Here is a 17150-nt window from a genome sequence, read left to right as displayed (position 1 = left end):
AATGATAAATGCTTCACTTACACCTACAATGATAAATGCTTCACTTACACCTACAATGATAAATGCTTCACTTACACCTACAATGATAAATGCTTCACTTACACCTACAATGATAAATGCTTCACTTACACCTACAATGATAAATGCTTCACTGACACCTACAATGATAAATGCTTCACTTACACCTACAATGATAAATGCTTCACTTACACCTACAATGATAAATGCTTCACTTACACCTACAATGATAAATGCTTCACTTACACCTACAATGATAAATGCTTCACTTACACCTATAATGATAAATGCTTCACTTACACCTACAATGATAAATGCTTCACTTACACCTACAATGATAAATACATCACTTACACCTACAATGATAAATGCTTCACTTACACCTACAATGATAAATGCTTCACTTACACCTACAATGATAAATGCTTCCCTTACACCTACAATGATAAATGCTTCCCTTACACCTACAATGATAAATGCTTCCCTTACACTTACAATGATAAATGCTTCACTTACACCTACAATGATAAATGCTTCACTTACACCTACAATGATAAATGCTTCACTTACACCTACAATGATAAATGCTTCACTTACACCTACAATGATAAATGCTTCACTTACACCTACAATGATAAATGCTTCACTTACACCTACAATGATAAATGCTTCACTTACACCTACAATGATAAATGCTTCACTTACACCTACAATGATAAATACATCACTTACACCTACAATGATAAATGCTTCACTTACACCTACAATGATAAATGCTTCACTTACACCAGTGATCGGCAAGCTGCGGCTCGCGAGCTACATGCGGCTCTTCACACACTTTAATGCAGCTCCATGGTGGAGCGGGAGATGTCAGCTGTCCCGCTCCACCACTCCGTCACCTTTCACACACGCTCCGGGCTGCGACTGCTCCGTTCTTGAAGTGTCAGTAACAGCCGCAGGGACGCCATCCACGGCAGGCCGGCGCGATGACATCACATTATCGCACCGGCACCCGGAAATCACATCCCCGCGGCTGTTACTGACACTTCAAGAACGGAGCAGCCGCAGCCCGCAGCGTGTGAGAAAGGTGACGGGTGTGAGAAGGGGGGAAGCAAATAAGTGAGGGGCACATGTCAGGGGGGGCATTATATATGAGGGGCACATGGCAGAGGGGCATTATATGTGGGGGCAAATGACAGGACCCCCCCCCTCCCCGTCATGTGCCCATATAATGCCCCCCTGTCATGTGCCCCTTATATATAATGCCCTCTGTCCTGTGCCCCTCAGATATAATGCCCCATGTCCTGTGCCCCTCGCATATAATGCACCCTGAGGGGCACATGATAGGGGGGCATTATATGTGAGGGGCACATGACAGGGGGCATTATATGTGAGGGGCACATGTCAGGGGGGCATTATATTGTGAGGGGCACAGGACATGGGGTATTAGATATAAGGGGCACATGTCAGGGGGGCATTATATATGAGGGGCACATGGCAGGGGGGCATTATATGTCGGGGCAAATGACAGGACCCCCCCCCTGTCATGTGCCCATATAATGCCCCCCTGTCATGTGCCCCTTATATATAATGCCCTCTGTCCTGTGCCCCTCAGATATAATGCCCCATGTCCTGTTCCCCTCGCATATAATGCACCCTGAGGGGCACATGACAGGGGGGCATTATATGTGAGGGGCACATGTCAGGGGGGCATTATATCTGAGGGTCACAGGACATGGGGTATTATATATAAGGGGCACATGTCAGGGGGGCATCATATATGAGGGGCACATGGCAGGGGGACATTATATGTGGGGGCAAATGACAGGACCCCCCCCGTCATGTGCCCATATAATGCCCCCCTGTCATGTGCCCCTTATATATAATGCCCCCCTGACATGTGACGCTCACTTATAATGCCCCCTGTCATGTGCCCCTCAATAAAAACTTATTGAAACTAAAAACATTGTACCATTCTATGTATTTTCGGTTTTAAAAATGTGGCTCTTAAAATAAATTCCAATCGTGGTTTTGGCGAGATTTGGCTCACTTGAAAAAAAAGGTTGCCCACCCCTGACTTACACCTACAATGATAAATGCTTCACTTACACCTACAATGATAAATGCTTCACTTACACCTACAATGATAAATGCTTCACTTACACCTACAATGATAAATGCTTCACTTACACCTACAATGATAAATGCTTCACTTACACCTACAATGATAAATGATTCACTTACACCTACAATGATAAATGCTTCACTTACACCTACAATGATAAATGCCGGCCTATGTATCCTCCACATTACATCATCTATATAAATATATGCCCCCTGTCCTTAATATACATAAACACTCCCTTTCCTCTATATGCAAATATACACTTTTGGGGGACATTTATCATTGGCTTTACACCACTTCAATGTTCTAAATGTCCATGCAAATTTTGCGCAATTTTCGGTAGAACATCTTTCAAAGTTGTCTACTGTTTGGTGCACCGTACACCACTTTTTGCAGTGGAGCTGTATTTATTATGTGCGCAAATTAAATTTATGAGTGTTGTTTTTGCGCAAATCTACACCACCTAAAAGGACACGTACAAAAGTGTCAGATGCTGGAGCACAAAGCTTAAACCTAGCTCTGCAGCTCACTGGTTTTTATAATTGTGCAACATTTTTCAAGTCCTGTGCGCCTTCTTGGTAAATTTTGAGCAACTGTACAAACAATACACCAAGCAAACAGGGGTAAAATCTCTTCTACCTTACACCAACATTGATAAATGTCCCCTATATACAGTGGGGCAAAAAAGTTTTTAAAAAGTATGTGCAAGTTCCCCCACTTAAAAAGATGAGAGAGGCTGTAATTCTCGTCATAGGTTATAACCTCAACTATGAGAGACAGAATGAGAAAAAAAATCCATAAAATCACATTGTCTGATTCTTAAAGAATTTATTTGCAAATTATAGTGGAAAATAAGTATTTGGTCACCTACAAACAAGCAAGATTTCTGGCTCTCACAGACTTGTTACTTCTTCTATAAGAGTCTACTCTGTCCTCCACTCATTACCTGTATTAATGGCTCCTGTTTGAACTTGTTATCAGTATAAAAGACACCTGTCCACAACCTCAAACAGTCACACTCCAAACTCCACTATGGCCAAGACCAAAGAGCTGTTGAAGGACACCAGAAACAAAATTGTAGACCTGCACCAGGCTGGGAAGACTGAATCTGCAACAGGCAAGCAGCTTGGTGTGAAGAAATCAACTGTGGGAGCAATTATTAGAAAATGGAAGACATGCAAGACCAATGATAATCTGGGGCTCCATGCTAGATCTCACCCCATGGTGTCAAAATGATCACAAGAACGGTGAGAAAAAATCCCAGAACCACACGGGGGACCTAGTGAATGACCTACAAAGAGCTGGGACCAAAGTAACAAAGGCTACCATCAGTAACACACTATGCCGCCAGGGACTCAAATCATGCAGTGTCAGGCGTGTCCCCCTGCTTAAGCCAGTACATGTCCGGGCCCGTCTGAAGTTTGCTAGAGAGCATTTGGATGATCCAGAAGAGGACTGAGAAAATGTCATATGGTCAGATAAAACCAAAGTAGAACTTTTTGGTAAAAACTCAATTCGTTATGTTTGGAGGAGAAAGAATGCTGAGTTGCATCCAAAGAACACCATACCTACTGTGACAAAACATGGGGGTGGAAACATCATGCTTTGGGGCTGTTATTCAGCAAAGGACCAGGACGACTGATCTGTGTAAAGTAAAGAATGAATGGGGCAATGTATCGTGAGATTTTGAGTGAAAATCTCCTTCCGTCAGCAAGGGCATTGAAGAAGAAACGTGGCTGGGTCTTTCAGCATGACAATGATCCAAAACACACCGCCCGGGCAATGAAGAAGTGGCTTTGTAAGAAGCATTTGTAAGAAGCATTCAAGGTCCTGGAGTGGCCTAGCCAGTCTCCAGATCTCAATCCCATAGAAAAACTTTGGAGGGAGTTGAAAGTCCGTGTTGCCCAGCGACAGCCCCAAAACATCACTGCTCTAGAGGAGATCTGCATGGAGGAATGGGCCAAAATACCAGCAACAGTGTGTGAGAACCTTGTGAAGACAGAAAACATGTGACCTCTGTCATTGCCAACAAAGGGGATATAACAAAGTATTGAGATGAACTTTTGTTATTGACCAAATACTTATTTTCCACCATAATTTGCAAATAAATTCTTTAATAATCGGACAATGTGATTTTATGGATATTTTTTCTCATTCTGTCTCATAGTTGAGGTTATAACCTATAATGATAATTACAGCCTCATCTTTATAAGGGGGAGAACTTGTACAATTGGGGGCTGACTAAATACTTTTTTGCTCCACTGTACATATGTGCTTTTTGTCCCCTATATATATATACTATATGCAAATATAAAATGGTCCCATATACACACATGCTCTGTCCTAAATATAAATATATAGATGGATAGATTAATGAATGAATATATATGTATATATATATACTTGGCTCATTCTCCATACAAATACTGTATACAACTTGTGATAAATATATATGGCCCCTCTTCCCTATATTTGTATGTGAAGTGACAATGTATTCTCCTCTTGTTTCCCCGCAGCGTACCAGCTGATCACTGTGATCATAGCGGCTGCCGGCGGTGGACTCCTCCTCATCCTGGTCGTTGCTCTGACGGTGACTTGTTGCAGGTCAGTGCTCCATCCTGATCCGCAGGAAATCTGCAGAATTTACTAATGTCAACTCGACTTTTTTTGTCGGGTTGTGCGACCAAATTTGTGTTGCATAGCCCATGCAACACAAATTTGGTCACAGAACCCGACAAAATATATCATCACTCCGAGTGTTTTTTAAATCCGTCAAAATGGGCGTGGTTATCACAAAAAGGGGTGTGTTCCTGACAAAAAAGAAAAAACACTCGGAGTATGATGAAAAACTCACAGGAAAACCTATGAAATTTTCTTCACTAAAACCTGACAGCTCTGAGCTGAGGGAAATTACTCAACACCGAGTGAATCCTACCCCTATCATGGAACAGGGTCTGTTCCATGTTGGGGGTAGTAGTACAGGGGCTAAGGGGTTGATCACATCGGGTCTCACTTCTGAGACCCGATCCAATCAAAAGTTATTAATCAGGGGAGCGGGCGGCATGGTCCACTCCCCAGCGATGTATGATGTATTTCACTTTCATTTTCAAATTCCCCGCCGGGATCCCTGAATGGCCGGTACTGAAGAGCCAATCAGGGATCCCGGCGGGGTTCTCAAATAGAAGGGGATGGGGAAAGATATTTAGAATCGCTGGGGGGAATGTATATGTCCCCACAGCTTCTATATATCTTGCCCCCTGCTTCGCTATATGTCTTGTCCCCCGCACAGCGCTATCATATGCCCCCCGCAGCGCATGTGTATATATATATATGCCCCCCGCACAGCGCTATCATATGCCCCCCCGCAGCGCATGTGTATATATATATATATATATATATGCCCCCCCACACAGCGCTATCATATACCCCCCGCAGCGCATGTGTATATATATATGCCCCCCGCACAGCGCTATCATATACCCCCCGCAGCGCATGTGTATATATATATATGCCCCCTCGCACAGCGCTATCATTTACCCCCCGCAGCGCATGTGTATATATGCCCCCCGCACAGCGCTATCATATACCCCCCGCAGTGCATGTGTATATATGCCCCCACACAGCGATATCATATATCCACCGCAGCGCATGTGTATATATATATATATATACCCCCCGCACAGCGCTATCATATATCCACCGCAGCGCATGTGTATATATATATATACCCCCCCGCACAGCGCTATCATATACCCCCCGCAGCGCATGTAGATATATATTATATATGCTCCCAGCACAGCGCATCTATATACGTATGCCTCTGAAGCGCTATCAGTGACTAATGCTTGTCAGTGAGGCATATGTGTATAGAAGTGAAGTGGGGAGCAGACATATAGCGTTATCTGATCCCCACTTCTATACACAATCACCACAGCTGCCCCATCACCTCCCCCATCCCCGGTGTTATAATTACCTGTTCCCGGGGTCCGAGCTTCTTCTGGCTCCAGTGTCACTGTTCGCACTGACAGTGACGTCATGTTGGGGACGTCACTCGCCACTGCGCAGCATGCAGCGCACAGCAACAGCGCCGAAGCCAGAAGGATCGCGGACCCCGGGAACAGGTAATTATACACGGGGATGGGGGAGGCGATGGGGCAGCTGTGGTGATTGTGTATAGAAGTGGGGACCAGATAACGCTATATGTCTGCTCCCCACTTCACTTCTATACACATATGGCTCTGAGTCACTGACAAGCATTAGTCATTAATAGCGCTTCAGAGGCATATGTGTATAGATGCGTGGGGGGCATATATAATATATATCTACATGCGCTGCTGGGTGCATATGATTGCGCTGTGCAGGGGGCATATATACAATTTACCTCGCGACACAATTTCCAACCCGTGCGATACAAAATGTTTTCCCGTGCGACACAAAATGTTTTCCCGTGCGACACAAAATGTTTTCCCGTGCGACACAAAATGTTTTCCCGTGCGACACAAAATGTTTTCCCGTGCGACACAAAATGTTTTCCCGTGCGACACATTAGTAAATCAGGGAGTAAATCAAGAAGCACTCAGAGATAAACCTGACACTCTTAGTAAATGACGGCCAATGACTTTTTTTCTGCAGACTATTGCTCCCTAACGCTTGATACCTTTCCCCAGTAACCCCAGTGGGATGAGCTGAGACTCATCAAAATAATAATTTGATAATTCCTTAATTTTTCAGGAAGAGCAAACATGACATCAGTAAACTCATTTTCAAGAGCGGAGATTTCCAGATGTCTCCTTACGCTGAATATCCAAAAACGCAACGCTCATCGGAATGGGGGCGAGAGACGATTGAGATGCAAGAGAACGGCAGCACCAAGAACCTGCTGCAAATGACAGACGTCTACTATTCTGTGAGTCCACAGCCATCCATGTACAGAGAGGGGGTCACATGACCAGCGCCGGATTATCAGAGACGTTACAGATTAGTGACCAATTAGATTAGTGTGGAACCTACAACGCTGCAGGAAGCTGATTGGCTGCTGTGAGCGACATCTCCACCTGTTGTTATATCAGTAATGCTAAACAGTCTCAATGTCATTTATCTATCTAAATGATTAAAAGGCACCAGGGTGGCCAAAAAAAGTGTTTATTTATTTATTTATTTAAGTTAAAAAAAAAAAAGTTTTTATATTTGGTATATATACACCATACATATATACCCCCAATGAAAATTCAGATCACCCCTTTTCCCATTTTTCAAATAAATAAAATGTAAAAAAACAAAAAACAAAACATATTTATAATTGTTCAAACTACTAAATTATGACATTTCTGTGAATGAAGACAAAATTGCAGATTTTTGGCCACATCCCATCCCAGAAAAGATGAATAAAAAGTAATGAAAAAGTCAAAACCCGCAGTGAAAACTACAGATCACTGCGCAAAAATTCAGCCTTCAAACAGCCCCTTAGGTGGAAAAATCAAAAAGTGATGCAGAACACGGCGATGCACAGATTTTGTTTTTTTAAGTTTGTTATTTATTTATTTTTTAATTAAAATGAAACAAAAATTATCCAAATTTGGGAACCTTGGAATTGTCCCGATAAAATAAAATAAATTTAGCCTTTAAGTTTTACTGTACAGTGAACTGCGAAAAAAATTATTGCCCCACAAAAATTGCGCAGTTTCATTTTGTTTTTCAATTTGGCCTTACAAATAATAATTTTTCTGGCTTTGTAATACTATATATAAATAAATATATTTCCATGTATCTGTTTCCCAACCTGTGGCTCTCCAGCTGTTTCAAAACTACAACTCCCATCATGATGGGAGTCAGTGATTTGCCACAGGTTGGAGAACACTGATCTATATAATGATCAGCGTTGTTGCAAAACTACGACTCCCATTATGCCCAGAAAGGGTTCAGCTTCCAGGGCACGATGGGATTTGTAGTTTTGCTACAGCTAGAGAGCCACAGGTTGGAGAAAACTGCTTTAAAGGAGTACTCCGGTGGAAAACATTTTTTTTTAAATCAACTGGTGCCAGAAAGTTAAACAGATTTGTAAATTACTTCTATTAAAAAATCTTTACCCTTCCAGTACTTTTTAGCAGCTGTATGCTACAGAGGAAATTCTTTTCTTTTTTAATTTCTTATTTGTCTTGTCCACAGTGCTCTCTGCTGACACCTGATGCCCGTATCAGGAACTGTCCAGAGCAGGAGAAAATCCCCATGTTGCTCTGGACAGTTCCTGATACGGACAGAGGTGTCAGCAGAGAGCACTGTGGGCAAGACAAAAGAAGATAACAAAAGAAAAGAATTTCCTCTGTAGCATACAGCTGTTAAAAAGTACTGGAAGGGTAAAAAAATGTTTTAATAGAAGTCATTTACAAATCTGTTTAACTTTCTGGCACCAGTTGATTTAAAAAAAATAAAAAAATCCACTGGAGTACCCCTTTAATATACTGATCCCTGGTTGCTAGTCCCTTCTCTTTGCCGCAAAACTATGACTCCCATCATGATGAGAGTCGTAATTTTGTGACAGCTTGAGAGCCACAGGTTAGAGAACACTTATGTAAATAATGACCGGTACATTTGCAAAACTACGACTCCCATCATGCCCAGACAGCCTTCAGCTTTCAGGGCACGATGGGAGTTGTAGTTTTGCGACAGCTAGAGAGCCACCGTTTGGAGAAAACTGCCTTATGTAATGACTATCCTGGCCACTGGTTGCTCGTCCCTCCTCATTGTCACAGAACTACTACTCCCAATGCAAAATGGTTTCTAAATTGCCCTATGGTAAAAAAAAAAAAAAAATTTTAAACTGTGGTTTTTCCGCTGTTGCAAAACTACAACTCCCACCATGATGGGAATTGTAGTTTTGCAACAGCTGGAAAGTCACCGGTTGGAGAACTCTGCCTTATATAATGATAGGTATGGCCGCAGGTTGCTTGTCCCTTCTGGATGTCGCAAAACTACAACTCCCATCATGTCCTAATAGCCAAAGGTTGTCAGGGCATGATGGGAGTTGTAGTTTTTCAACATCTAGAAGGGGCAAGCAACCCACGGCCATACAGATCAATGCTTGTCACTTCTTGATGTCGCAAAACTACAACACCCATCATGATCATCATGGCCACTGGTCTCTCTTTCCTCCTTTATGTATATTTTTAGTTTTTTACAATTATTTATGTATATTTTTTTAGTATTTTACAATTATATATGTATATTTAAACTTTTACAATTATATATGTATACTTTAACTTTTTTACAATTATATATGTACCGTATATTTTAACTTTTACAATTATGTATGTATATTTTTAGTTTTTTATAATTATTTATGTATATTTTTACTTTTTTACAATTATATATGTATATTTTAACTTTTTTACAATTATGTATGTATATTTTTAGTTTTTTACAATTATTTATGTATATTTTTACTTTTTTACAATTATATATGTATATCTTTACTTTTTTTTTTTTACAATTATTTATGTATATTTTTTAGTATTTTACAATTATATGTATATTTTTACTTTTTTACAATTATTTATGTATATTTTTAGTTTTTTACTATTATTTATGTATTTTTTTTAGCATTTTACAATTATATATGTATATTTATACTTTTTTTTTACAATTATATATGTATATTTTTACAATTATATATGTATATTTTTACTTTTTTACAATTATGTATGTATATTTTTAGTTTTTTACAATTATATATGTATAATTTCTCTTTTTTTTTACAATTATTTACGATATGTATTTTTTTTGTTTTTTACAATTATATATGTATATTTTTACTTTTTTACAATTATGTATGTTGATTTTTATTTTTTACTATTATTTGTGTTTTTTGTTTTTTACAATTATATATGTATATTTTTACTTTTACAATTATTTATGTATAATTTTAGTTTTTTACAATTATGTTTGTATATTTTTAATTTTTTACAATTATGTATTTTTTTTTTTTTACTATTATATATGTATATTTTTTGTTTTTTTACAATTATGTTTGTATATTTTTAGCTTTTTACAATTATCTTCTCTTTTTTTTTTGTCTCTATTTATAGCCCGGAATGAGGAACTCAGAGATCGAAAGGAACGGACTTTACCCTTACAGCGGTCTTCCGGGATCCCGCCACTCATGTATCTACCCCGGACAGTACAACCCATCGTTTATCAATGAGGAGAACAGGCGGAGAGACTACTTCTAGAATAGTATGAAGGATCACAGGGTACATAGCCCGACACCCCCCTCAATCACGACTCACCGCCATCTTAACCCCACCCGTAACGTTAACAGCAGCAGATATTATTGTTATCTCTGTATCCTGCTGTAATATTAGGATCGGCGGCCAGGACCAAAATCCAATATGGAGGCTGTGGCTGGTCTGCACCTCACACCCTGCGATCAATCGTATCCAATAATTTATTGACTGTGGACAAAGAATGTGATTGAAGCTGCTGACCGTGAGGCCGCGATACACCGACGCAAGAAATACAACGGAAAAAAATGTCCCGGACAAGAAGGGACGTATCTGATCTGACCGGTCGCTCGGTTACAGCGAGTCTCATCATCCCTCAAGGGCTTGAATTACAATGTAGCAATATAATATGAAGGCAGCGGAGGCTCGGGGTTCACTGTGGCCTCCGTCTCCTGTACTCTGGACGCGGCGTGCAATGGGCCTTCCCTGCTATGACGGAAGGGAACGGTTGGGGGGTTTACAGACTGGACCCTCCATTGTGCTGGGAAGGGGGAGCAGCTCATTTGCACTTTTTGTTGGTGTCATTTTGTTGAAGCATTTTTATTTTCTGTTACAAGATCCTCACACTCCTGAGGTGCCCCCTGTGTCCATTCTACTAGACCCGCGCCGGGTGCCATTATCTTCTGTGCCGGTCTTGTATATCCACTACTATGCAGGGGCAGAAAACACTACAATACTTACAGTGCACCCCCACTACTGAGTATGAGGCGTAATCTCCATATTATGTGTGTAGCTTTATAAACACCTCCAGAGCTGCACTCACTATTCTGCTGGTACATCAGGTATTATCCTCCAGTCACCTCCAGAGCTGCACTCACTATTCTGCTATTACATCAGGTATTATCCTCCGGTGACCTCAAGATCTGCACTCACTATTCTGCTGTTGCATCATGTTTTATCTTCCAATCATCTCCAGATCTGCACTCACTATTCTGCTGTTACATCAGGTATTATCCTCCGGTCATCTCCAGAGCTGCACTCACTATTCTGCTGTTGCATCATGTCTTATCTTCCAGTCACCTCCAGAGCTGCACTCACTATTCTGCTGTTGCATCGTGTCTTATCCTCCAGTCACCTCCAGAGCTGCACTCACTATTCTGCTGTTACATCATGTCTTATCCTCCAGTCACCTCCAGAGCTGCACTCACTATTCTGCTGTTGCATCGTGTCTTATCCTCCAGTCACCTCCAGAGCTGCACTCACTATTCTGCTGTTGCATCATGTCTTATCCTCCAGTCACCTCCAGAGCTGCACTCACTATTCTGCTGTTACATCATGTCTTATCCTCCAGTCACCTCCAGAGCTGCACTCACTATTCTGCTGTTACATCATGTCTTATCCTCCAGTCACCTCCAGAGCTGCACTCACTATTCTGCTGTTACATCATGTCTAATCCTCCAGTCACCTCCAGAGCTGCAGTCACTATTCTGCTGTTACATCATATCTTATCCTCCATGCACCTCCAGAGCTGCACTCACTATTCTGCTGTTACATGATGTTTTGTTCTCCAGTCACCACCAGAGCTTCTGTTACATCATGTTTTCATCTCATCCTGAGTTGTATACTATAAACTATGCTGCAATGAAGCACAGATCTCGACTCCCTGCACAGATGAGGATCAGATTGATGGGTCCCTATAGGTAACAGAAGGATAAGACATGATGTTACAGCAGAATAGTAAATGCTGCTCTGGATGTGACTAGAGTATAATGCATAATGTAGCAGCAAAACGTTATCTTTACATGTGACTAGATCATAAAACAAGATGTAACAGCATTTTAAATGCAGCTCTGGATGTGACTGGAGCACAGTACATGATGTCACAATTCTGGGTGTAAGGTATAATAATAATAATTATACTTTATGTAGAAGCATATATGTGTATTCTGCTTTGAATGTTAATAGAGCATAATACAAGATGTAACAGCATTGTGAGCTCTGGATGTGACTGGAGCATAGTACATGATGTCACAGCTCTGGATGTGACTGGAGCATAGTAAATGATGTCACAGCTCTGGACATGACTGGAGCATAGTACATGATGTCACAGCTCTGGATGTGACTGGAGCATAGTACATGATGTTACAGCTCTGGACATGACTGGAGCATAGTACATGATGTTACAGCTCTGGACATGACTGGAGCATAGTACATGATGTTACAGCTCTGGATGTGATTGGAGCATAGTACATTATGTCACAGCTCTGGAGGTGAGTGGAGCATAGTACATGATATCACAGCTCTGGATGTGATTGGAGCATAGTACATGATGTCACAGCTCTGGATGTGATTGGAGCATAGTACATGATGTCACAGCTCTGGATGTGACTGGAGCATAGTACATGATGTCACAGCTCTGGATGTGATTGGAGCATACATAGTACATGATGTCACAGCTCTGGATGTGATTGGAGCATAGTACATGATGTCACAGCTCTGGATGTGACTGGAGCATAGTACATGATGTCACAGCTCTGGATGTGATTGGAGCATAGTACATGATGTCACAGCTCTGGATGTGATTGGAGCATACATAGTACATGATGTCACAGCTCTGGATGTGATTGGAGCATAGTACATGATGTCACAGCTCTGGATGTGACTGGAGCATAGTACGTGATGTCACAGCTCTGGATGTGACTGGAGCATAGTACATGATGTCACAGCTCTGGATGTGACTGGAGCATAGTACGTGATGTCACAGCTCTGGATGTGATTGGAGCATAGTACATGATGTCACAGCTCTGGATGTGACTGGAGCATAGTACATGATGTCACAGCTCTGGATGTGATTGGAGCACATTTAATTGATAGATTTGGCCAGAATGATTGATAATTCTTGCACTAATGATGTGGGAGCTCATGCAGATGTAGCAGAATCATTTCTATAACCAGGACGTGACCCCTTCTGATCTGGGGTTTGCTCAGTACATGTTTTAGGGGTTCAGATTGGTCCCAGTCCCTCCCCCAAACCCCTGGAATGGGAGAGGGGGGTTATTTAATATATTTAATTTGACATTTTTATTTTTTTTACACAAGTTGCAAACTAATCACATGACCTACGCCACGCCGCCAAGCCACTAATAACATTCCACTTATTTTATACCGTATATACATATCCTTCAAAAAGCCACTTAGTATCCTTGCACTTCTGCTTTTTTACGATATGGTCAGGTGACCTCTGTATCCACATCTGTGACCAGTTAAAGACACTGTATTAGCCCCTCCCACGGCACCGCCCATGAGGGGCCGCGCTACCTGTATAAAGTGTTGATTCACATCGTCTGCTGAACTTAAATTTGTCAGTTTGTAGACTTTAAGATTTTTTTAGTTTTTTGTACTGCGTGATGGCGTCTGGCGTTCTAGTCAGCCGCAAAACCGATTAATAAATTTGGATGTGATTATTTTTGGCACCCCATTTTGCTCTCATTTTTGTTGGTAAAATTAATCAAATCAGATGGGGGGGGGGGGGAGGAGGATGGACATGCATCTGCACAAGCAAAAATATTCTGTGTCGCTCTCTATGGGGAGGGTGCGGTACTGCAGCCTCGGGGAGCTCACAGAGAAATGACTGGAATTAAAACAGTGTGCCTCCAGCTGGAGGTTGTAGTTTTGCAACAGCTGGAGGCACATTGTTTTAGTTTTGCAACAGCTGGAGGCACACTGTATGGAAAACACTGGCTTAAAGGGGAACTCCGGTGGAAAACTTTTTTTTTTTAAATCAACTGGTGCCAGAAAGTTAAACAGATTTGTACTTATTAGCGGCTGTATACTACAGAGGAAATGCTTTTCTTTTTGGATTTCTCTTCTGTCACGACCACCAGTTGATTTAAAAAAAAAAAAGTTTTCCACCTGAGTACCCCTTTGTGTTACTTGCAGTTATATGAGACTGCAGCAGCACATAGCTGTTTTTTATAGACCGCAGCAGCACAGAGGCAGCAATTATATCACACCGCAGCAGTTATATCACACCGCAGCAGTCATATCACACCGCAGCAGCACAAAGGGAGCAGTTATATCACACCGCAGCAGCAACACAAAGGGAGCAGTTATATCACACCGCAGCAGTTATATCACACCGCAGCAGTCATATCACACAGCAGCAGCACAAAGGGAGCAGTTATATCACACCGCAGCAGCAACACAAAGGGAGCAGTTATATCACACCGCAGCAGTTATATCACACCGCAGCAGCAGCACAAAGGGAGCAGTTATAGCACACCGCAGCAGCAGCACAAAGGGAGCAGTTATAGCACACCGCAGCATTTATATCACACCGCAGCAGTTATATCACACCGCAGCAGCACAGAGGCAGCAGTTATATCACACCGCAGCATTTATATTACACCGCAGCAGTTATATTACACCGCAGCATTTATATCACACCGCAGCAGTTATATCACACCGCAGCAGTCATATCACACCGCAGCAGCAGCACAAAGGGAGCAGTTATATCACACCGCAGCAGTTATATCACACCGCAGCAGCAGCACAAAGGGAGCATTTATATCACACCGCAACAGTTATATCACACCGCAGCAGTCATATCACACCGCAGCAGCAGCACAAAGGGAGCAGTTATATCACACCGCAGCAGTTATATCACACCGCAGCAGTTATATCACACCGCAGCAGCAGCTCAAAGGGAGCATTTATATCACACCGCAGCAGTTATTTCACACCGCAGTAGCAGCACAGAGGCAGCATTTATGTCACACCGCAGCAGCAGCACATAGGCAGCAGTTATATCACACCGCAGCATTTATATCACACCGCAGCATTTATATAACACGGCAGCAGCAGCAGCATAGAGGCAGCAGTTACAACACACCGCAGCATTTATATTACACCGCAGCAGTTATATCACACCGCAGCCTTTATATCACACCGCAGCAGCAGCACAGAGGCAGCATTTATATCACACCACAGCATTTATATCACACTGCAGCATTTATATCACACAGCAGCACCAGCAGCACAGAGGCAACAGTTACATCACACCGCAGCATTTATATTACACCGCAGCAGTTATATCACACCGCAGCATTTATATCACACCGCAGCAATTATATCACACCACAGCATTTATATCACACTGCAGCATTTATATCACACCGCAGCATTTATATCACACCGCAGCAGTTATATCACACCGCAGCATTTATATCACACCGCAGCAGTTATATCACACCGCAGCAGTTATATCACACCGCAGCATTTATATCACACCGCAGCTTTCAGTTGCTGATAGATGTATCAGATTGGAGCAGCACCAGTGGTTTGATCACACCGCAGCATTTATATCACACCGCAGCATTTATATCACACCGCAGCTTTCAGTTGCTGATAGATGTATCGGATTGGAGCAGCACCAGTGGTTTGATCACACCGCAGCAGCAGTTATATAAAATTGGCACAGCAGGGTTATTGTATCTGACGGCAGCAAATGATGTATCACAAGGGTTAATGATATGTTCAGGAGCCTTGTGGTCAGTCACAGGTTATCTCTGCCTGTACAAGGAACTTCCTGGTATAATCGAAAATGTGTATGTTCTGTGCCCAGAAGAGGAAGGCAGCATTAAAAATGACTCAGAATATTATCTTCTATAAATGACATTTTATTATTATTTTATAATGTTCTGCTACTTCCTTGTGGAATTTGTGTCTAGGATGTTCAAGATCTCTGGTTTCTGTCAGTGAACGTCAAATGGGTATGGAAGGGGACAGAGAGGTCTGAAGAGGGACAGAGTTGTCTAGAGGGTACAGAGGAGTCTGAGGGGGGGAAAGAGGAGTCTGGAGGGAACAGAAGGCTCCAAAGGGATATTAGAGATGTCTGGAGGGGGAACAGAGGAGTCTAGGGGGATAGAGATGTCTGAAAAAAGGAGACAGAGGAGTCTGGAGGAGGGGGACAGAGAAGTCTGGAGGGGAACAGAGTGGTCTGAAGAGAAAACGGGTCTGGAGAGGGATAGAGGAGTCTAGAGAAGGGAGACAGAGAAGTCTGGGGGGAACAGAGTGGTCTGAAGAGAAAACAGGTCTGGAGAGGGATAGAGGAGTCTAGAGGAGGGGGACAGAGAAGTCTGGAGGGGAACAGAGTGGTCTGAAGAGAAAACGGGTCTGGAGAGGGATAGAGGAGTCTAGAGGAGGGGACAGAGAAGTCTGGAGGGGAACAGTGTGGTCTGAAGAGAAAACAGGTCTGGAGAGGGATAGAGGAGTCTGGAGGAGGGGGACAGAGAAGTCTGGAGGGGAACAGAGTGGTCTGAAGAGAAAACAGGTCTGGAGAGGGATAGAGGAGTCTGGTGGAGGGGGACAGATGAGTTTAGAGGAGGGACAGAAGAGTCTGGAGGGGAACAGAGTGGTCTGGGAGGGGGATAGAGGAGTCTGGAGGGCACACAGAAGTCTAGAGAAGGCAAAGAGGAGTCTTGAGGAAGAAGACAGAGGGGTCTGGAGGAGGGGCAAAGTGGTCTAGAAAGAGGGCAGAGGAGTCTGAAGGGCACAGAAGAGTCTAGAGAAGGAAGAGAGAGAGTTTGAAGAGGCACTGATGTCTCTGGTGAGGACAAAGGGGTCTACAGGAACTGAAAAGTGTGGAAGGGATAGAGGTATCTAAAAAATAAAGAGGGGCCTGGAGAGGACAGAATGGTCTGGGGGAGGAGGGGACATAAGGCTACATGGGGACAGAGTAGTCTACTGGAGGGGACAGAAGTGTCTGGAGGGTCAGAGTCTGACTTAAGACC

General features: G+C 42.5%; 1 protein-coding gene across 2 annotated transcripts in view; it reads left to right on the top strand.

Moving 5' to 3' along the window:
* Nucleotides 1–11370, top strand: part of HEG1 (heart development protein with EGF like domains 1) — an 82964-nt gene extending 71594 nt beyond the window's left edge. For both annotated transcript variants that reach the window (XM_056536935.1, XM_056536936.1), the window contains exons 11-13: nt 4660–4747; nt 6875–7049; nt 10225–11370. In XM_056536935.1, the coding sequence (XP_056392910.1) occupies nt 4660–4747; nt 6875–7049; nt 10225–10368 (407 nt within the window). In that variant the 3' untranslated portion in view covers nt 10369–11370. The remainder of the gene's footprint in view (nt 1–4659; nt 4748–6874; nt 7050–10224) is intronic.
* Nucleotides 11371–17150: the final 5780 nt, after the last annotated feature.

Source organism: Hyla sarda, chromosome 8, assembly GCF_029499605.1.
Source record: "Hyla sarda isolate aHylSar1 chromosome 8, aHylSar1.hap1, whole genome shotgun sequence".
NCBI classification, from domain to species: Eukaryota; Metazoa; Chordata; class Amphibia; order Anura; family Hylidae; genus Hyla; species Hyla sarda.
This window is presented reverse-complemented; position numbering and strand designations above follow the sequence as displayed.